We start from the raw sequence: 22560 nt of genomic DNA on the forward strand, positions 1-22560 counted from the left end.
CTCTGCTTTCTTAAGGGAAACTCTCAGGAATGCATCCATCTTACTGCACCAACACAGAGCTGCTGTTCCATATATCTGGTAATATTCTTACTTAAATACTTCTTGAAAAACAATTTCCTGCCTTTAAAACTGTCTCAAAACATATATATACCCAGACAGTTAAAAAACTTTAAAATGGTATATAACAGGAAAATTCACCCATGAATCTGATGTGTCCTTGCTTTTATGGAACAGAATTGTTTGCTTAGTCATATGTAACTGGTAAATTCTGTAATGATTTCTGTTTAAAACTCATTTAAAAAGACATACAATCTGAAACTTCAAACACACTTGAAATAATGGTTTCATTCATAGTACAAAATTGAACTTTGTCAAAGGAACCAGTTTTTGATCTTTTCCCCCTCAAAATATGTCTGGGGAAAAGACATAATTTAACTTGTATCTACATGGTTTTCCACCACACTTAACTTCAGACCAGTAGGAACCTCTGCACAAGTTGGAAAGTCGTTTGGTTCCCATTATGGATAAAAGGAAAGAATGCTCAAAGAAAGCCTCTCTGACTAGAAATATTCTGACATTTAATTCTCCACTTTCATGGAACAGGATCCTGCTTGATGTCCCATCATGAACTCTGCTGTGGTGGAAGGAGGGGTGATGGGAAAGCTCTCCACTCTGAACACCAAATGATTTGTTGGGTTTCCACACCAGACCTGTGCTTTCCTTAAAAACTCTTTCTCTGTTTTAGAGTTCCACGTGGATATTGCATATTTCTCTGTGGTGGATCAGTCTCCAATTACCAGCAAAACAGCCCTTAAAAACATATCTACAGCAAGACACTTAGATATCCAATGAGATTGTTAGCAGCACTGACCATGTTGTCTTCACGTTCCAAATGAAAATTATTTACATTATTATTTCAGATTAAAGAGAAAAAGGGTATTTTCCTCCTAGAACTAGTAATTTCTCATATAAATACAGTTATTTACATTAATTACCTATTATCTATCTTATGGCTATTTTACATATGGTGAGGTACATTTCTTGGGTGTAAGTTTTATTGTAAAACTTTAAAGATTAATTTTCTATTTATAATTGTGTTTACCTGTATTTATAGCCTTACATACCTTTAAGTAAGCTATGCTTTTCAATTGATCTTTTTCATTACAGCATACAGCTATTTTAAAAGGTTGATATCAACTATTTTTTTTTCTGTAGAAAGAAGATGAACCACAAACACTGCTTCCCTGTAATTCCTCCTTTTTTAAAATCACTCTCAGAGGTATTTAGTTCCCATTTGAACCTCTACCCTTTGTTAAACAGGGTGGTCACCAGGCTCAGAACTTCATGGAAGATACATAATAATTAAAAACAAAAGTCACATAAGGCAAGAAGAATTAATAAAACCATCTGAAGAAAAAAACTGAGTTTATAGCTTTTCTGCATCCTTCATTTTCTGGTTTATTGTAAGGATTACTCTTACTGCTTGGAAGCTATCTATAGGTTCTGCAGAAGCTCACATACCCTAGTCTACAACAAGGCTTTTTACATCCCAAATGCAGAATGCAGGACACAGAGGACAAGAACAACCTACTCATTTTAGCACCGTGTGTTTGTTCTCACACAGAGAACTAAGATCCTAGTACAGAATAACAAACAATAGCCCAAGGAAAAGCCAAACAGGACTACTAGTGCTAGTGCACTACTAGCAACCTGTGCACTGGGGTTTTTTAACACAATTTATTAAAATACTAATCTATTTTACTATCTGTGTTTGTTTACTTTAATCATACATAAAGAACCATAGAAAAATTTGCATCTGAAAGGACCACACTCCAAGCGGGACTAACTTCAACATTACATCAGGTTGCTCAGGAACTGTGTGGTGAGTTCAAAACATCTCCATGGCTGGAGATTCTAAAACCTCTCTGGGCATCCTGTCAGCTGGAAAGAATAAAATGATGAGGAACCCAAACAGAGAGTCAGTTTTTCATTCTGAGATACACGTGTGTTTCTGCAATACTTAGATTTCCAAAAAATAACTCATGTTCCCTTCACATTTCCTCTTCTAAAATAATGTCAGGTAGTTGTTTTTTTGGTACATCTCAAATGATCAGATTTATACAATGATATTTTAACTAACTTCACTTTGATTTGCTGAACAAATCTGTCTCCTTTTTTGACTCATTTTTAGAAGAATGTTTTTGCTAGATGCCCCTAAAAAGAATATGTAAATACTTAAATCTTTGTCACTTCTACAGTCTTTCAAAGGAATAATGCAAACACTACTTGTTCCATGGGTTCACACACTGAAAAAGCTCAGAACACAGAGTCTATTACAGCTAGATATGCATACACCCTTTCTTTTAGTGAGTTTGGTGCAAAGCTGTCTATTCTCAGACACTCCTGCTGGCAACAGTGACCGCTACAATTCACCTAGAATTGAGTCTCCTTCACAGACTTCTGTATTTTACCTACCACATCAGAAAGTTATTTTACCAAATTTGCTCAATTCTTTATCTTTTATTTCACAACTAAGCCCTTCTCCACATAGCACTCTGAATGCTAGAGAATCATAATAATACACTTACTCCCTCAGACAGGAAAAGCATTATTATTTTTCTCATTATTTCAAATTGGAAACTCTTCCCAACATCAAAACCGCTAAAAAAAGTGAGCTGGAGGTTAAATTAAAATTTAGTATCTGACATTTATATCTGAGATTCACAATGGTCTGGCTGCAGGCCAGAACAAGAAGCCTGAAATTACAACAGTGACGAGCCCTGAGGCTTGGAGAGAGACGGTAGATAACCATCTTCACTCTTACCTCTCTGCTAGGTCTTACCAGTTCCTGAGCACGGAAAAGAAGGTAGGACTAAAGTCCAACACGGCAAAGGTATGGTAGCAGTGTCACATATGCCTTCCTGCCTTTAAAAGTGCCTCTAGACAGAGTAGCTGACTGAAGGGAAAATTCTGGCTAGTCTCTCCACTCAGGAGTGTCAAAATTCTCCCAAACTCCCCTGTTTTTCCATCCAGACCTCAGGGCTCCACTTCTCTCTGGCGTTCTCTCACACTCATTTTAGACCCACTATTTCATTCCTCTCAGGTGCACCTATTCCTCTGGTTCTTCTCACCAGAGTACCCACTTGAGCTCCCCAGCCCTCCCATAGGAGAAGCACTATGATCCCCTGAGCTGAACGCCTCCAAATCTGCTGCAGCTGCAGGGTTTCTAAGGCAGCGGCATTCCCCCACCTCCATAATTGGCACAGAGCAAAAAGACTGTATATGGATAGCAGTTACCACCAATCAGTCTGGATGAGACTGCAGAGGAGAGAAATATAAAAAAAGGGAATGATTATTTTCCCTGTGCTTTCAATCCCTCCAGAAGGAATGGTTCCAAGAAATGATGTGAGGGGAATTCTAGCTTCAATAGTGTTTGTACCTGCAGATTTTCCTCAAGGATCAACATGCTGAAGTAGCCTTCTCAATGCTAAGATGAAGATATTAGGAAACTTAGTTTGACAGCAATGACTAAATTAGATGGCATCAAGTTTGTCCTCTGCCACACACACCTACGAGTCAACACATTTAAGGTGCCTCAGTGCTAACGAGATGAACTCAACCAAGATTGTGGCAGTGAAGGTGGACAAAGAAACGCATTTCAAAAGCTCTGGCAGCATAACACCACTTCCTTTGACAATACAGATACTCCCAATTAGCTAGCTAAGCTAAGTGTCAGCTCCCCATTCAATGCTAGATTATTACGAGAGAGTCTTTATAAGTTTTAACATTAAAACCAGTTATACAAGACTATAACATGCCATATGACAGGAGAGGCTTATCAGCTTTACTCTAATGTACTGCAGAATTCTGGTCATTGATGCAGTCTAAATTTCTTCAGGGCTAGTCCACTGAAATCTCATAGGAACAAGGACATATCAGCATCTTCAACTCCATCCCATAGTGAGGATAAAAGCAAACACAACGATTTGTATAACTGATACAGGTTAGAAAACATCAAACCCAATGAACCTGCTTCAGCCCTGAAGAGGACTTAAAGCATTTACTGGATTCTGTTCTCTTCAACACAGACTGTAACACAGTGCCTTGATTACACAGAACTGACACACAGACTTCGTTTTAGTTTCATCTAGGATGAGAAGCCTAAGGAAACTCGCTTTTAATAAGCTTTTGAAAGCTCATAGAGCCACAGTTATGCATTATAGAGCATGTACACTCAAACTGGGTCATGAAGTTTTTTACTCATTTGGATGAAGTAAAGAGTTGAAAACATGATTTCAAGTAAAGCTTTTCTCATTAAAATAAAGGCCAGAAATACAAAAAGCTTAGCAACCACTGTTCCTTGTTTTAATGACGGCCTCTCTCCAAAAAGAGATGACATAAACAGAAAAATCATTACTTTTTTTTTCTTACTAATAATGTGAGAGGCTACATAACGCATATTCACTCAAAGTGTCCTTTAAAAAAAATCTAAGATACTTACGGAGTCCAAACCCTTGGAAACGCAGCAATTTCTTCTGGTGTATATTCATCTAACCTCTTGGGGACTGCACGTGGCTGAGGAATCTCTTGCAGAAGGTTCTTCTGTATATCTTCTGGAATAACCTGAGGCAGGTGAGAACAGCCTTAACTATCTCATGGTTTAAAAAACAACACCACTCCCAAAGACAGACCAAAATTTGTCAGTACTGCATTCTTCATGCTAAGTGTCTGAACTAAATATAGAAGACAATCTCATACATGTCATGGATCTCACGGTTTTGTGAAATAATAAAGAAAAAAGCATCAACATTTCAACTACGTGTATATACACATATATATATTTAAAAAATCAGCTTGATTTTTTTTTCATTTACCTTCTTAGGACACAAGTGCTATTGCTAACACTGCCTCTACACCTCCAAATCCCACATGAATGAAAATGTAACTGCATGACTACTCACATCCTCTGGGAACAGGTGTAGCCTCTGCATCATAGTTCTTCTCTGAAGGTTTTTTGGAAGCATTCTATAAACAGTCAGTTTAACAATCTGTAGAAAGATAACATGGTAACAAATAATCAGACAGGTTACAGATAATATGAAAAGGTAAACTGTGTTTCCCTCTGTCCATTCCATTAGTCACTAAACCATTTTGCAGTCACCTTCTTCCATGCTGAAGAACACATTCAGCAGGTGCTCTAGACTAATTAAAAAAAAAGAAATACTTACTCCCCATCATATAAAGAGTTACTCTGACAGCCAAGTTAAGAGCTATATTTAGACGATTGCATATGATCATTCAACTTCAAAAATAACTGAGAAGCTTGTGGTTCTACAATAGCTCTACAATACTCCATATTGTATTGCACATTTATATACACATATTATTGAGGAAAAAAATAAAATAGGCTCTGACACATTTCCCAAGTGTTCCCAGCAACTAGTTTAACAGTGTAATTTGCTGTGTTTGAAACTGCTTTATAATTAATGCTTTGTATCTTAAGCAAAGCTGACATACCAACACACTCCATTATGAACATACTATATATATTTATAATGATTAGTTACAGATGAACAATCTCACTTCTGAGCATCAGGAATGAATAGAATTTGTACATCTACACTAAATAATGCTCAATGAAAAGTAAACAAAGTTCAACAGGATTTTCTCTTGGACTCTAGTATAGATGCCTCTAATTTAAATACAAAACACATTGTTATGGAATTCACCCAGATGGGGAACATTTGTACACGTAAAACAAGGCATACAACTGTAGGAGACACAACGTGTTTTACAAAGGACAGCAAAGCATTTAGAGGTAGATTTACATGCAATTCTGTAGGTAAAATGTGTGTTCCAAGCCACCTGGACATAAACTATTTCCAAATCAGAAACTACCCAGGCACACTTAGTGCAATGTTAAGCTCATGTCAATAAGACACACTGAAATGCAGGGCACTAAGCACAAAAAAACCTTCCAGGCATCTGGACATTTTGAAAAGTGTATTGAGCAAAGTTGCTTTTTTTTATAACATTAACTAAAGGAGTTCAATCGAAATTTTAGAGACAATCACTGAGTTCCCAGCTGGAACCATGTAGTTAAGACAGATTTTCAGGTGTTATGCAGCCAGTACCACAGATCCATGGACAAATACAGTAAATCAAGATAACAGAAGAAATATATAGGTCAGGCAGAATAATCTATAATGTTGATACCTTCTTTAATAAAAATTAATACGCATTTATTAAAAACCAAAGATGAAAACTAATGCTTTTGAGGGATAAAAATTATTCATACTTGTACAGCAAACTGCAGTTTATTTAGATCAATATAGGGTTAGACAAAGGCAAGATGAAGACAGAAAATGAAAGTGCACCAGTTCACTTCACTGAATGCTGAAAATGAAGTGAGACACCAAAACGATACAAGAAGATACATAGATATCAAAAGCCCTCTTACCATTAGTAATTTTCATTTTGTACACTTATTTTCCTTTCTATCCAGCATTTTTCCTTATAGCAAATGAAAGATCAAAATACATCAGATCTAAACCAGCAATCCCAGAGACTTCACAACACATTGCCTAACTGTGGGGATTTTTTTCTTTATCTAAAAATTACTTTTAACTTCAGGCTCTGATAGAACCAGTATTAACTTCTTAGACTAACACACTGTACACACACAGTCCAACATGTTACCTTTGACCTACAGATACACAGAGCTAGTTATTTAACGATTTCAGTCCAATGAAAAGAGAGACTTTAAAATACTTTAATGAATATTATGTTCAGTGTTTTGTTTCTTCAAACAACCAGTGTTCATGACTGGTTTTTGATCTTCCTCTGCAGCATGTGGCACAGCCATCTGTTGAAATGAACCAGTGTGGTAGAACAGCTGGTCTGTTCTGGTTATAGATACTTCTGACTGGTGAATATGTTCTGATTTTTCTAGCCAAAAGAGAACAGTTCAGTAGTAAAAGTGCGCCTATTAAAAAAAAGTCCACTCTGTAAAGAATGACTGATTTTATATGCTCAAGTTTTAACAATGAAAAAATACTTTCAATATTGTGTACAGTCACTGCAGCACTGACAATCTCAGGTTGTGACAGACTTACATAAAAACAGGGCTTGAAGAATGCTAATGGATAATGAATGAGCATGGATAACCATATACCCAATAATGGTTTCTGTAGGTAAGTATGCTAAATGCAACAAGCATGATCCAAAGCATGCCTATGGTACATCGACCAATCTCCACGCTGTTCAAGAACTCATTTGCCTTTCCCTGTCCTCTCACACATGCAAGAAGTTCATAACCACAAGACCCTGCACAGAAAAATCATGCTCACATGAAGCAAAAACCACTTTTTACTGCCAGGAAACCATGGAGCCATAGAACAGTTTGGGTTGGAAGGGACTTGTGAAGGTCACCTAGTCCAACCCCTGCAATCAGCAGGGAAATCTTCCACTAGACCAGGTTGGGTCAAAGCCCCATCCAACCTGACCTTAAACACTTCCAGGGATGGGGCATTCACAACTTCTCTGGGACAGCTGTTTCACTTTCTCACCACTCTCACATTAAAAAATTTCTTCTATATGTCCAATCTAAATTTAAATTTCTTTCAGTTTAAAAACATCACTCCTTGTCCTGTCACTACGGGCCTTGATAAACACTCTGTCCCTATCTTTCTTATAGGTGCTGTTTATACACTGAAATGTCAAAATATGGTCTCCCCAGAGTCCGCCCTTCTCTAGGCTGAAGAACTCCAACTCTCTCAGCCTTTCCTCATAGGAGAGCTGTTACATCCCTCTTATCATCTCTGTGGCTCTCCTCTGGACCTGCTCCAACAGGTCCATGTCTTGCCTGTGCTGGGGGCCCCGAGTTGGACACAGTACCCCAGGTAGGGTCTCACAAGGGCAGAGTAGAGGGGGAGAATGACCTCCTTCACCCTGATGGCCACGCTGCTTTTGATGCAGCCCAGGACTTTGATTTACTACAAGGTCATTAGTCCAGCTGTGGAACAGAAGACCATACAGGGAGCCAGGACAGAAAGCAGTGCTGGAAAACGACTAGCTTCCTTCACAGTAACTTCTGCCTCAAAGACTCTCCTATGAGCCAAAACAAATTCAAACCCATCTCCTGGAAAGACAAAGTTTACATCCAAGTCCTTGCCCAAAATTCTGCCTACACCCTCACTCTAACTGGTGTGATGACAAGACAAAGAAGCCAGTAAAGCACAGGCCTAACTGAGGTTGCACAAATTGCTTTTGCACCTCGAGTAAGGCTGTGTAGCAGAAAAGGCAGATAAAACCAGCAATACTTACAAGGGTGCTAGGTAAGCAAGGGCTCTCATGTTACGTGAACATGCTCAAATTTTATTAAAAATACACCAACCCTAAATAAAAAAGTATGGAATTGCAAGAAAAAGTCTGCTACTGAACCCATGCAAAACCCAAACCCAGACTCAATGCTCCCTGAAAACACACATCAGAATGTGTTGTTTCTTTCAGGAATTAACAATAACAACAGATCTTTCTATATGCCTGTAATATACTTCTAATAAAAGACAAATATTATTGTTTTCTATGTGATTATGCTTACTTTGAACTATTAAAGTAACTAGAGTTTAATTTTACACAAAAGTTATAAAACCCAGTGATTTCTGTGGGATTTCAGACTGGCAAAGAGGTCTACCTACCCACAGGTTCAAGGCAACTAGCACAGTTTAACAGTTTATTCAGTTGTGTATGGATTCCTACTGCCTCCTCCCCCCGCGTCCTCTATCTTTACTACTAGTAATGTGTAAAATTCCATGTCCTCATAAATACTGACTCCTAAAGACCATGACACTTTCTCCATCAGGTAAAGACATCCACCATCAGATGTATACAGACACTACAGCATTAATATTTGGAGATTTTTGTACTACTGGAATGCTGTTTGCCCCAGTTTCTTTTGAATTACAAAATTCCTATTGGCTTTAATTACATCTGTCATCTTGAATATTGCAATATCCTTTTCCCCAAGTTTGCTAATTAATATACTCACGGCATAGACATGCTCTTAATAACAGTTACATGATACTATGCTTTTAGTTTCCAATTTAACGGGTTAGGTAGAAGGAGAGAAATCTGAAGGCTGTTCTATTAAAACTCTTGCCCTTTCAATCCCTTATTGCATGTTACTACATTTTATGAGTACAAATAAATTAAAATGTATTTATTTGAAACACCGTGAGCCTTAAACATTTCAATTTTTGTGACAAGCTTTGGCTTACGTGCAACTTGCAGACTACGTCTAACGGAGAACAAGTTCTGAGAAAGATTCTTTGCCAGATAAAACATACTTTAAAGATGAAAATCAACAGAGCAATACCACTCCTGGTACTTAGAAGCACAAAATAATTGGCTGAATTTCCAGGAGAAAGTCTACCATAATAGCTGAATTAAGTCCAGTAATCAACAGGAAGCAATTCTAGAACATGGGAAGGACACAGTGCTCCAGAGAAAACAAAGTTTTTAATTACAAGGCATACCAAAAAAACCCTAGAAGAATTTCAGGAGATACACCAGTTTCTCAGAGGTACACTTTGATACTTCATCTTCCTTCTACCAGTTCATGGTTTTCTGTTCTGTATACAGTATTGTTCTTTTCACCACATGTTATAAAAACATACAAAGAACTTCATCCTTCTAGCTTCTTCATCTTTCTCTGCTGTACTACAAGTAGTACAGCAACAGTGAATGTACTCAATGCTGCCATAAGAATCATTTGGTCACAGACAAATTAAACTTCCACTGTATGCCATTTGGCTTTCCACTACTGTTCAGCACTTAAAAACATAGAAGTTTAATGTTTTCTTTAAATTAATATACTAACTTGCCTTGCATATTCAAATAAGGAACAGATTAGGATCTTTTTAATAGAAGTATTTATTTTTGTGTACTATGAACCAAAAGACCAAGTCAGCTCTAAGACTAATTCAGATCACCTAGAGGTTTCAAGATAACATGTTCCATAACAATATTCTCTTCCCCATGCCAAACTAACTTCTGTGTGCATGCTAAGCCAGACTTTGAAGTTTTGCTCTACTTAATTAAAAAACATTATTCCACAGTAATAAAAGAAAACTCTATTACATCTAGTGTTTCAGTAACTGGCTTGTAGCATGTTCGTATTATTGTATCGAGTATCCCTTACTGATGCAAAGAAAATACGTTCTCAAATACCAACAGCAAGATTTAACTGTGTTTTCTGTCTGAGCTTCTCTTCAAAAGACCATTATTATGCAGATACAATAGCAAGTCTATACGTGCAAGCAGTTGCTAAAGGGCATTCAAAAGGAGAATTAGAACATTTTAAGCCCCTTCCAATCAGTGCCAGCAGCTGAACAAACCAGAACCCTGACACCCCCGGAGGCTCCCTCCCAGCACATTTCCACTGAGCTACTCTGCTTCACTTTATAATCTTCCCTATCAGGTAACATTCATTCTGAACAATTATTGCCCCTTATTTCTCTGTCAAAGGTGATACAACCTCTGAATACTGCAAAGGTCAGTCCTCTCACTGAGCACTTGTTCTTAGCCAAAGGTAATTTCTTTTTTTTTTTTTTTTAAGGTGAGTTTCTGATGCAGCCAAAAAAAAAAAAAATCCAAGTTTTGCTTACCTTTCAAATTAGAAACAGAATAACAATTGCTTGAAAACTTTGTCCTGACAGGATTACTATCTGGTTCTACAGATTAGATCTGTAAATATATTTTGCAGGCATTTTAATGAAGAGCTGTAATATTTTCCTAGAAAGTTTTTTCAAGTAATTTTTGTTCCCTCTCAAATCTGAGATTTAGAAGTACATCTTTTAGTCTTTCTTTCTGTATCAAGTAGTTAGTAGCCTAATTTTGCAAGTGCTGGTCCCATGCCTATCAGTGGTTTTCCAGCTAAACAAAACTTCTGCACGTTTTATCAAAAACAAACAAGAAACTCCCAAACTTCTATGAATTCCAAACAGCTGCATCTCACCTCACAGGGTTTATATGTTTCCTTTATTTTCAAAAGACTCTTGGCAAAGAAAATGCACCCTACCTTTCAATCAGATTTTTCTTAGCAACCTCCAGTGGAAATTAATGCTGCCTAATAATCTTCTAAGGGATTATTCCTACCATACAGAATATTAGTATTATATTAACTGAAGAACAGAGTGGCTGTTTCAAACTACAACAACAGTTATGGTGCACCTAAAGAACATATTTAATACTCTTGCATATGAGCGGTCCAAGAATTTACACTAAAACTAAGTCAGACAAATAAAAGGCTGAAATATGAAGAAGTTGTTTTGTTTTCAGTAAGCACTTCCTAAAGTAGCCCAGCACACTCCAACAGATCACAGCTATCCAGAAGAGCACACAACTGAAAATACTAGAAATTTTAAACAGATTCACAGATACTCCCCTCCTCGTGCCACCCAATTTAATTCACAAGTATTAAAGGTAAAAATATGTTAGACTATGTACTTTCGTATATTTTTTGTCATTTTTTCCCTTCCATAAAACCAAATTTTTCTGAAGTGCTGAAAAACTTGGCACAATGAACACGGAACTTTAAGCTCTATACAAAACATGAACTATGCAGACCTCTTTTTGTATTCCCTGCCCCATATTAACATAAAAGATACTTAGCAGTGGGAAAAAAAGTAATATTTTGTCAATCTCAGAGACAAAATTATACATTTGAGATTAAACATTTATGATTGGACAGATTGGGTTTTTTATTCTTTTCAACAAAGAAAAAACGCCATGGACTACAAATGGTTGCCATGGAAGGCTTTCAAGACGTGTCTGGATGAATCTCCAGCGGCGTTATGTGACATAATAGCCGACATTACTTTGAGTGGGAGATTGGACTAGAGATTTCCTGAGACTCCCTTCCACTTGAACCATCCTATGACCCTATGAAAAAAGGCACATGTACATTCAAATTCAGCACAAATCCTTCTGAAACAATACCTACCACCTGCAAGGAATACAAAACTTCAAAGTTAGTAGGATAGATACAATGAGGTCAACTTCCACTAAGTGAGAATATCAGATCATCATCGTGTGTTGGTATCTTATGAAGGAACTGGAAATGATCAAGGATGATACCACAGTAACCTTGTCTAAATTCTGACTATACTTACGACTTTTCAGCCCCCCACGAAAGCATAAACTATAGCATTTTGCATCAAATTACTCATTATAATATTTTTAATTAGCTATTAGCTGTGAACCAGGTTTTCCTAAAAACAGTCTCTCTGTATACTAGAAACAAAACTATAATAGAAAAATATTTATCTTGGGGATTTGTATGTTTGAATTCAGATATACGTAAGTAAAGACAATGCTAAGCAGTATTGCAGTCCTACTATAAACACACACTCTTCGAGTCTCATATAAAGTGAAAATAAGTCATATCCTTTGCAAAATCTCTATGTAGCAAGATTACAACATCCTTTTCCTTGGAAGTAGTCTCCTCCATTAATTTACTGCCTTAATTTCTCTAAGAGCACTATTTCCAAAACCAGTGTTGACTCATCTAATGAAGGATGAGATAGCAGGAGTCATTAAGTCCAAGGGCAGAGAAAATGCAGTAGCCTGTAACACTTTACAGAATGAAGACTTTGATGCCACAGGAAGATACAGTCTGCTTTCTACAACCTATCTAATTCCACTGGCTTCCCAGGAATTGAATTTAACATGATTAAAATGATTAAAAGAGAAAAGAAGTGAAATACAGTGATTTATCGAAACCTCCACATTAGCTATGTATCATGATTTCAAGATCCATATCTTACTTAGGCTAGACATTGTCCTCTTTACAGTACTACTTTTTCAGGTTTTAAAAGCTGGTTGAAAAAGTAAAACCTGTTAGTAAAACACCATCACAATTTCCATCATTGTCATATCCCAATGTATTTCATGCCAAAACAATTCAAGTCGTAAATAAATACAACAGCTACACATACAGAGCATATCTTGCCAAATTACTATTCACTGCTACTAATTATGACAAAAACACATCTGAGATATCTTTATGAGAGGGACATCTGAATGTTTCATCTTAAATAGAATGATAGAGTTAATTGCTGAGGACTCTCCACAATTCTGTTAAAAAAATAGCGTCTCTCATTAAGTTAGACCAAGACTTGAGCCACATCACCATTTGCTGAGCCTCTGTCCAACATGCCTTAGTTTTTGGCAATGCATCTAATCCTCCTCTGTTTGCAGAGAAATTCATCTATGAGTTTGGCAAGAAAAGAGGTATTTCAGAATGAATGCCAGAAGGTAATTTATAGAACATCCACTTCTCATGCCCTAACAAACAAGTTGTGTTACACTGCCTCCCAGTGCACAGCATCTGCCTGAAGCTCAAATGAAATGGGTTGAAGAATCCATTTTAGACATGGAACTACCAGCAATTCCCAAAGGAATTACAACTATCTTAGAGGTTCACAAAAGCACTTAAGTTGTTTTTAAAAAAATTCTATACAGAACATAATATTGAACTGTAGGATATAGAAACTGCAATAGCAGAAAAAAAAAAACCAGGCAAGTTCATATGGATTACTTTTTTTATTGATTACTTGCTCAACATCTTGAATAAGGCAGTCTTGGGACAATCCAGGATTTCTAAATCACTGATAATAAGTAACTGACAAAATCCAAGAATTTTGTAGATAAAATTTCTCTAGGAAAAGGAAGAAGCACTTTTATATTTTATATATAAGGTGACTCAAATGAAAGCATTTCAAAGTCAAAATTAAACATAAGTATCTATTAGTCTCTGCGGGCCTCAAATCATGTTCTGAAGCGTTAGTACTTATTCAATACTCCAGTGCCGACCATTCAACACCTTAGTAAACGTAATTTCATAACTGTGTAAGTCAATGTACCAAATTGTTCATATCTTCCTCAATTTTTTAATCAGTACAAACATATGAACACTGATGTTCAGGATTTATAACAGTCTAACACAGACAGTTAGTAAAGAGGTTTACATTCAATGTAATCACCATTTCCAGTTCTTTCACAGACCATGAATGCACAGCATTGCAAAACAGATTTTAAAAAACAGCATCAATTAACAAAACCTACAGCTGAATTTTACTGGGAGAAAGACACAGGTGCACTTTCTAAGATTTTTAAGATTAGCATTATTCCTGCTGGGTCTTAAAAAAGCAATAGAGTCCTTAAGCTGAAGTTTAGCTAAGTCAAATTTGAGGCAGTTCACTTATGAGAAAGGTCAGGTCCCTGAAACTAAAAGCAAGTGAATAAGTGGAAAATTAGTGAAGCAAACGAGCTTGATTTGCTCCTTTGGACTCCACGGAAGAACAACGAAAATACAAATTACAATCTAACCCCGAAAATATGTTGTTTACAAAAACGGTATCACAAGTCAAGCTTTTAAGAATGATTACCCGAATGTCTGTAATTCAGCTTTAGAGATGCAGGTAACTGATCCCATTTGTTTAGGGGAACTAATTAACTGAAAAAACCCCAGCTTCACAAATGGAAGGGAAGAAGGGGAAACTTACAGCGGTTGGATCCTTCAAGTGGAGCTGAGTTGCTGTCACTTGTTTGAAACCACCAGGATAACTAGAAAAACAGAACAAACATACAAGCTGAATTCTACATGCTCAAGCACAACGTTAACACAGGTATCACTACATCTTGAACAATGGTGTAATGGTATTAGAAGCCCTCAAAAAAGGAAGTTGTTCTCATGAGGCCAAAAACTGTATTTTATTTGAAAGATTCTATCCTGTCAACTATCCAAGTTTGACACCATTTGTAATTTTTTATTCACCTGAGTATTATAAAGCCTGTGCTTCACAAGCAGATGGATATATCTTTAAAACTGCTTATTAAATATACCACAACAGCTACAGAGTACAATGGGAGTAAGATATGCAAAACCTGGAAATATTTCCAGACAATCAAGACTCAAAACTAGTCTGTGGATGACATAAAAGACATCCATATTGAGTAGTATTTATTATTTTCTTACTATTTTAAATAAACCTTAGCAAGACTTGGCATATCTACAGTTGTAAAATTTTACTTTTATTGCAATGGATCCATCTGTCTAAAGTCTATGGGATATGTTGAAACTGCACTAATTCAGATTTATACATAAGCTTTAAATGAATGATAGAGTGAAGTACGAAATTACACAGAAGTCAGGTAAAGCTGGGTTTCATTTTGATTTAACTACATTATTAGGTATCAGCCTAAGTGAAATGAAAATAAGCCCAGCATCAGTAAGACGTCCACAGGGCTGCATGGAATTAAGTATTAGTTTTAACTGTACAATTCTTATGCAAGTGCTTCAACTTACACATCAGTTTTACTGAAAATTTTAAGAAGTCATATGGGGAGTGGAGAAAAAAATCACACATTTATTTCCATCAACTCTGAACAAGAATTTCTCAGCGATTCAGCCAAGAAATTTCAGGATTGCAACATTAGCACCAGCAAAATTAGCTTTTTCAACACGATTTATACATCTCCCAAATGGATACATTTTGACACTTAAAGATTATTATTTATAGTAGTATCATTGTATAAAATAGGAGCACTGATGGGATCACTGCCACACTGTCTGTAGTTGATTATTGCACTCCCATCTGTAAACAAGTTATGTCTGCCAGAATAATATATTGTACAATACTGTATGCAATAATGTAGTGTATATCAGTACATCTTGAGAGCATTTCACTTTTTACTAGTTTTTCCAATTTTTTTCATAGTCTAATTAATTTTATTTATATTTATATATAAAATAAATATGTAGTGTCAATAGAAATATCTTATTACACACTAAACAGAATAGTCCAGATCATTGTGTCCAGAGGTTCATACAAGACACAACCCGGTTCACCAAATCTGTTTACTTATTCAATTGTTCTAACTACTTTTGAGTTAGATGATGTCCCTAACAAGAATACACTGGGGATAAAAAAAGGAAAGAAAAGGAAAAAAAGGAAGAAAAAGGAAGAAAATGGATTCATTTTAAACATTGTAATACATGCAATCTAAACCAAAAACCCCCCAAAACCATAAGTAGGAATTCCCTTTTGAACCAATATGTTATAAAAAGACTTTCATTATCAAGGAAATATGACATTAAATTTATCACAAGCTCATTTGATTATATACTATAAATCTTACCCAGTGTGTGAAGAATATACTTTCTGCTCCCACTTGTTACCAGAGAAGGCAATATGTCTTGTATTTATTATGACAACATGATCTCCACAGTCATCTACAAGGTTTAGAAATAAGTGGAAGATATTAAAGACAACCATAGGGGAAATCAACCAAAATAACAACTATTACGTGTGTGATACATATGTAGTAGCACATAAACACGCATTTCATAAAGCTGAAATTTAAAGATCTGAGTTTTTTGAGTCTCACTATCCAAATCAGCACCTAAATACCAACCTTAATTACAATATTTTTTAGTACTGTCAGGTTAGAAGGCAGGTGAGAAGTAAAATACCACCAGAGTACATAATTAAATCATTGCAATTATTCAGCTAAGATCTGGAAATGTGGCTTACAGGCAAGCGTATTATTCTACTCAACACATTATGCTGCATATGCACCTATATTTAAAAAAAACCAAAAAACAGGGAAAAAAAAGGTTAGTTCCAAATGATGCAAAATATTTATTTTATTTCATAAAAACAGTACCTATGTTTACTGAAGGACTGAACATTTTGGGTAAGTAAAATAATTCTATTAAATAATTACACTTTAGGGCTAAATATATAAAAGAAAAAAAAAATTTAGTGTTGGGAGCAGGGGGAGGGAGGAGGGAGAAAAGCCCTAAAAAATCCTCCAATAGCACTGTTGGGAAAACTCCCACATTTTCATCAATCAAACAGAAGTGAATGTTACGGCACATACACATGTTTAGATTTATATCAGCAACTTTAACATCAAAAGTTTTTTAGGTGCAAAGTCTATAATCTATCACCCTGCCTGAAACAGTTATTTTACTAGATCTTCTATACTAATAAAGTGCTAATAAAACCCAAACTATCTCAAAAATATCATAGAAATATGAAAAAAGAGTAGTTTTTCATTTCATAAATAATGATCTCGAACAGCTATATAACCCATAACCACACATTCAATCAGCTGGAAAACTATTTGTCCAGAGGTCACTCTCACTTCCATCACTATATTAGAACACAAATATTTGAAGAGACTCACTTGATTAAAACATTTTTGAGTAGATAACAAAGCAGCTGTACAAAGCAGGGCTTAAATTGAGCATGTATTTTTTATAGCAGCACATAATTAATCAATGCAAGTTTCACATCTTATTTAAGTTTTTTTACAATTTTTTAATCTTGTGTTCTTTTAATGCAATTTAAACATCTCCACTGACAGTCCAGCTCTAAAAATACTGTGTGTCTACATAAATATCAGGGAACGGGCATTGGTTTTTTGGGTTTTTTTGTTGGGAAGATGACAGAATAAGCTCCTCTAAAGAAATTTCTGCCAACGGTTTTCCACTTGCATGAACACCAAATTAACAATCCGGATACCAAATTAAAAACAAAACAACAAAAACATCCCTACAATGTTATTCTGTCTATTTTTATTTCAAAGACACTAAAAGATTTGTTAGTTCATTAAAAAAAAAAGTGTTAAATACATCAACCACGAATTTTTGCATACTTTGCTTTCATAGGGAATATCAAATGTCTCAGTAGTAGTTACCTCTCAATGTCAATCTCGTGTGTAATGCGAATTTAGTACTGATTTATAGAATACTTCAAACCAAATACAGTTACCCTTGAAATGACTTTCCAGGACTTTATAACTTCATGGACATAGAAGTGTCAAAGATCTTTCCCACAGAAAAATCAAAACCTTCCTCTCAGCACCTGCTTTGTTTTGCAGACAGCCTTAAGTCTCCAGTGACATCTTGTGGATACCACAAAATTTGCAGCAGTAGAACTCGTATTTAAAACATCTTTAGACAACTACAAATCCTACCTTCTATTATGAAACAGTTCAAGTATAATTTTAGTATGTACATTTCACATGCATGAACAAACTTCAAGGTTTCCTTTATGTTTCAGTAATGTCTCTTGAAAAATCTGCATGGGTGTTAAAGGAAACACTGGACCAGCAGTATGAGGGATCAACCTTGTACTATTTACAAAACACTTATTCCTGTGAGACAGGCACTACAGTACTACAAGTAATGAACAATAGCACAGATACATTGCTACTGCTGAATCTTCTAACTTGTAGAAAAGTGACATGATTGTTTTATTTAAACAAGAAAGTATCTTTCAACAATGATTATGTCTCCCATAGTCATTGTTGAAAGGTTCCAGCCTGATCATCACAGGACGTCTGAGACAGGAAGGGGCCTCTGAAGGTCATGTCATCAGATTGCCCTGCTAAAAGCAGGGCATTTTTTTAAAATCTCCAAGGATGGAGACTCCACAACCTCCTGGACAACCACTTCCAGTCATTCTCACAAATATGTTTCCTGATGTTCAGAGGGAACCTTCTGTGTTTCAGATTGTGCCCACTACTTCATGAAGACAGAACTTTTCTGTACCTTATTCAGAATGAAGCACTCCAAGACTGTGGTGCTGTGTGCATACTGAAAGGTAGCATTCAGAAAATCTAACCAAGAATTGCATCAATGTTTCATTATGTGCACTGTGAATTAAATCTCTACATCTGAAATCAATGCAATGAAACATATTTTGATGTTTTTTAAAATAATGAAAGCACAACCCACTGTAATTCAGCTACTTGAAATAAACTATAAATTCATAACATGCTTGATATGCATTGGTAAAGAAACAACATAAAGTTGTAGACGGGTATGACAAAAAAGATGAGAAAGAAAACTAATTAATTTATAATTTACAAGTAAATGAAAAATGTAATCTTTTATATCAGGCTTGATTTTAAAACTGAAATTGGAATAAACATACAAGTGAAAGAAAGCAAATTTGCTTCCAACCACTGCAACACTCACTTAGTGCATGATAAATAGGTTTATGTTTGCCTTCAAGTCTCATTACAGTCGCAGCTGCTATTTTTCCTGGGGGCTGCATCTTCGCATCCAGGAGGTACCAGGCTCTGCCAAAAGTGGCCCATTGCTGAAGAAAAAGAGAGGCAGTACTTAAAACAGTAAAAGCTCACGATACCACAACCCAGCTTCTTTAATTAAATCAACGCTTCTTTTACACTCAAAAATATTGGAAGAAATTAATTCCCATCGACATCCCCTTAAAATAACCTTTAAAGGGACGGCGCACCACGATACAGAACGATGTACATGCGTAACACCACTGAAAGGTTACAGGCCCTGAGGATTTTGTTTCCAAAATGCAGATCTCCTGCTGGAAGCACCCATTATCGCTATTCGAACTGTAACATCGCTGCAGGATATTTAATGCCCAACGTCCCCGTCCCGCCCGGTGAAGGGCACAGCTCCCCCAGGCAGCTCTGGGCCCGCGCACAGCCCCGGCCGCTGCGGGGATCTCTGTCCCTCGGACGTGCCGCACACGGCGGTTCCCGCCAGGGTAACTCTCAGCACCGACACTGGGGCCTGCTGACCCGCTCCCTCACGGCCCCGGGTTCCGAAAGCCCCGGCTCACCTGGGCGGCCTTGGTGTAACTCGCCATCCCGCGCCGAGGGCCGGGAGCGCCGGGGCCGCCGCGCCCGCGGGAAGCGGAAGCGCTGCCCTGCGAGGGGCGGCGCCCGGGCGGCAGCGCGGGACCTTCGGAGCGGCCCCGGCCCCGGCCCCGCTCCTGTCCCGGTCCCTTCCCGGCCATGGACCGCTACGTGCTGCTCCTGAGCTGGGGGGAGCGCAGGGCCGCGGGCGGGCCCGGACCAGGTACGGCCGCGGGGTCGGGGCTGGGGCCGCGGGGCCCGGCCGGGCGGGCCCTCCTGGATCCTGCCTCCTTGAACCCCTTCTGGATCCTGCCTCCTTGAACCCCTTCTGGATCCTGCCTCCTTGAACCCCTCCTGGATCCTGCCTCCTTAAACCCTCCCTGGATCCTTCCTCCTTAACCTCCCCCCGGATCCTGCCTCATTAAACATTTCCCGGAGCTGACAAACACTTGCCTCCTTGAACCCCTCCTGCATTCTGCCTCCTTAACCCTCCTGGATTCTGCCTCCTTAACCCTCCTGGATTCTGCCTCCTTAATCCTCCTGGATTCTGCCTCCTTAACCCTCCTGGATTCTGCCTTGTAACTCCGTCGTGCGATTCATGAGCAGGACTTTAATGAGAATTTTGCAAAATTTGCCTTTTTAAAACTCCTGTAAATCTGCAGTTGATGGTTCTCTTTAAAAAAAAAAATAATCAGACATAACTTCTAATATTACACCAAACTTTATGCTGTATTTCCAGGAAAGTAAGATTTAACTTCCATAATTCAGTAATTTAAAAGAAAAAACTTTTTTTTTTTCCAGCTGGAGCTGCTGCAGATATGTATCAGTTCCTGAAAGAAAGCTGTAACACATCTATAAACGCAGATGTGAGCGCATTCCCAGGTAAATATAGCAATGGACAGTAAGGTAAGCATTACTGGGGATTGACCTAGGCACATCTTATGATCGAGGGGAAACAAGTCAGAAATGAAAGTAAACCCAAATGCAGTGGTGTGGGACTGCTCCTGCTGCTCCTTTTTCTGTGGAGAATTGATGACAATTCAGCAACTAAGGTATAAGGAGATTAGATAGACTGGACATGAGAAATTAAAGGGAAAGGTTTTGAAAAGTTGACAAATTTCATTCCAGTTGAACAAGGAAAAGTAGAAAAGGGCTTGTTTCTCAAGTCGGTGGGAAGCATGATATTTTCATTGCTCCTATAATATCTTCTAATTTTTTCAGTGCAAGCAATATTTGTCTGTTGGGTAACAATTCAGAATCTTAATCCATGAGTATTTATTAAGTCATTTTATAATCTTAAAGTAGATTTCTTAAGATCTGCTTTAGTACTTTGAGGGGCCAGATGTGATAAGTGATAAATATCACCTTGCAGGTTTTGTTCTGTTTTGTTTAATAAATGCTTTCTTAGTTCTTTACTTGTTTTGGATATCTATTGTTGAGCTGTTAAAAGCTTGTCACAGTTGTCGTATTATTGGGATTCGTGTGGGGAAACCACTATAAGCTCTTAAAATTCATGGAGATGGGAACATTGAGCAGTTTTCAACTTCTGTGCTCTTATTGCATAGAAATGTTGAGAGAATCTCATTTTGTGAACTCTCTGAACCATATTTATGAAAGGTGTGATTTAGTTCAGGTATGATACAGATCCTGCAAATAGAAAGCATTATTACCCAGAAGAGAGAAGAGGTAAAAGTTTTTCTTTCTTATTAAAAGTCAGAAGGTCAGTAATAGTTAAGACACTTGCTGAAACACTTATCTACATCGTAATATGTTTAGAACTTAATTACAGTGCCAAAGGAAAGTAGAACTCAAGTCATTGTGGCACATTAAATGACTTACAGAGAGTCTTTCAACAGAGATGTTCATTATAATAGGAAGAATAGATTGTAGTGGATCTATTATTTTAAATAATTGCTGTATCTCTTTGCAGCATGTTCAGTGGCTGGTATTCCAGGTGCAAAGAAATGGTATTTTGCAAGTCATGTTATATGCGGTTATTATCAGGTAAGATACTCTTTTCTTTCAGAATAGAAGTTCCCTAACTGTCTGCCTATCTGTAGAGCAAGTTAAAACTGTGATGTTCAAAATTCTTTTTGCTTAATAAAGTCTTTTTGTTTGGTTAGTATTGCAGTTCTGATTGGGAGGAGGTAAATGTTGACACACAGAAAACTGAAGACTCTCTCCAAACAAGCATTGATGAATACCTGGGAGCCATACAAAACTTGGAGGAAGACGACAATAACAGTCGGGAGTCACTGTCTCTGACTGAGTATGCATATTAATATTTTAATTGCAAGTGTAGTGATCTGACATTTAACAGTAATAACCCAAGGGAATCAAGAAAATTTAACAAGTAACTACTAAAGCAACAGTTAACTATGTTAGCTAGTAATCCCTTACTACTACTGAAAATAATTCTATTTTGTTTAACATAGCTTTAATTTTTTTAGTTACAGATGATTTTTATAGGGTAACTGAACAGTTTCCTAACAGCTGACATCTATATACACAGAAAAAAATTACTTGCTAATCCATCTTGAATCCTACTGCCAGTTTTACTGCAGATTATTTTGATGTCATTAGGCTTACTTCTGCCTCAGTAAAAGAAGAGATAAGTATTCCTCATTGCCTAGGTATATGTTTGTGCAGAGTTTTAAAGATGTAAGATACTTACATCAGGTAGTCCTCATTAGTTGTACCTTTTGGTTTCTAAATGATTTTGTTTATATTTTGTTTCTAACCATGTTGCTCTTCATTTTCAGTATCTATGATGAAGCTGCTGAAAGTCTGCATCAGTTAGCTGATAAACTGCCTGCCCCAGGTAATCTCTCTTTAAAAAGCAATCTCATTGGAGATTATCTTCTT

The 22560-nt window shown here is 37.1% G+C and overlaps 2 protein-coding genes across 5 annotated transcripts in view; one reads left to right on the forward strand and one right to left on the reverse strand.

Annotated features, from left to right (window-relative positions):
• Positions 1–19985, reverse strand: part of MRPL13 (mitochondrial ribosomal protein L13) — a 33172-nt gene extending 13187 nt beyond the window's left edge. Inside the window, exons 1-6 of one of the 3 annotated variants that reach the window (XM_027726949.2) lie at positions 19680–19810; positions 19055–19178; positions 16204–16297; positions 14568–14628; positions 4962–5048; positions 4502–4623 (exon numbers count right to left, since the gene is read on the reverse strand). In XM_027726949.2, coding sequence (XP_027582750.1) covers positions 4502–4623; positions 4962–5048; positions 14568–14628; positions 16204–16297; positions 19055–19178; positions 19680–19706 — 515 coding nt within the window. In that variant the 5' untranslated portion in view covers positions 19707–19810. Of the gene's footprint in view, positions 1–4497; positions 4624–4961; positions 5049–9500; positions 11944–14567; positions 14629–16203; positions 16298–19054; positions 19179–19679 lie in introns of those variants that run through there. The other 2 variants (XM_039382185.1, XM_039382186.1) reach the window with 2 other exon arrangements.
• The window catches only part of LOC113990992 (MDM2 binding protein), a 29945-nt gene continuing 27147 nt past the window's right edge, over positions 19763–22560 (forward strand). For both annotated transcript variants that reach the window (XM_027726942.2, XM_027726945.2), the window contains exons 1-5: positions 19763–19918; positions 20497–20577; positions 21626–21699; positions 21819–21964; positions 22458–22516. In XM_027726942.2, the coding sequence (XP_027582743.1) occupies positions 19855–19918; positions 20497–20577; positions 21626–21699; positions 21819–21964; positions 22458–22516 (424 nt within the window). In that variant the 5' untranslated portion in view covers positions 19763–19854. The remainder of the gene's footprint in view (positions 19919–20496; positions 20578–21625; positions 21700–21818; positions 21965–22457; positions 22517–22560) is intronic.

Source organism: Pipra filicauda, unplaced genomic scaffold (assembly GCF_003945595.2).
Source record: "Pipra filicauda isolate LSUMZ 115617 unplaced genomic scaffold, ASM394559v2 scaffold25_size4600443_pilon, whole genome shotgun sequence".
In the NCBI taxonomy this organism is placed as follows: Eukaryota; Metazoa; Chordata; class Aves; order Passeriformes; family Pipridae; genus Pipra; species Pipra filicauda.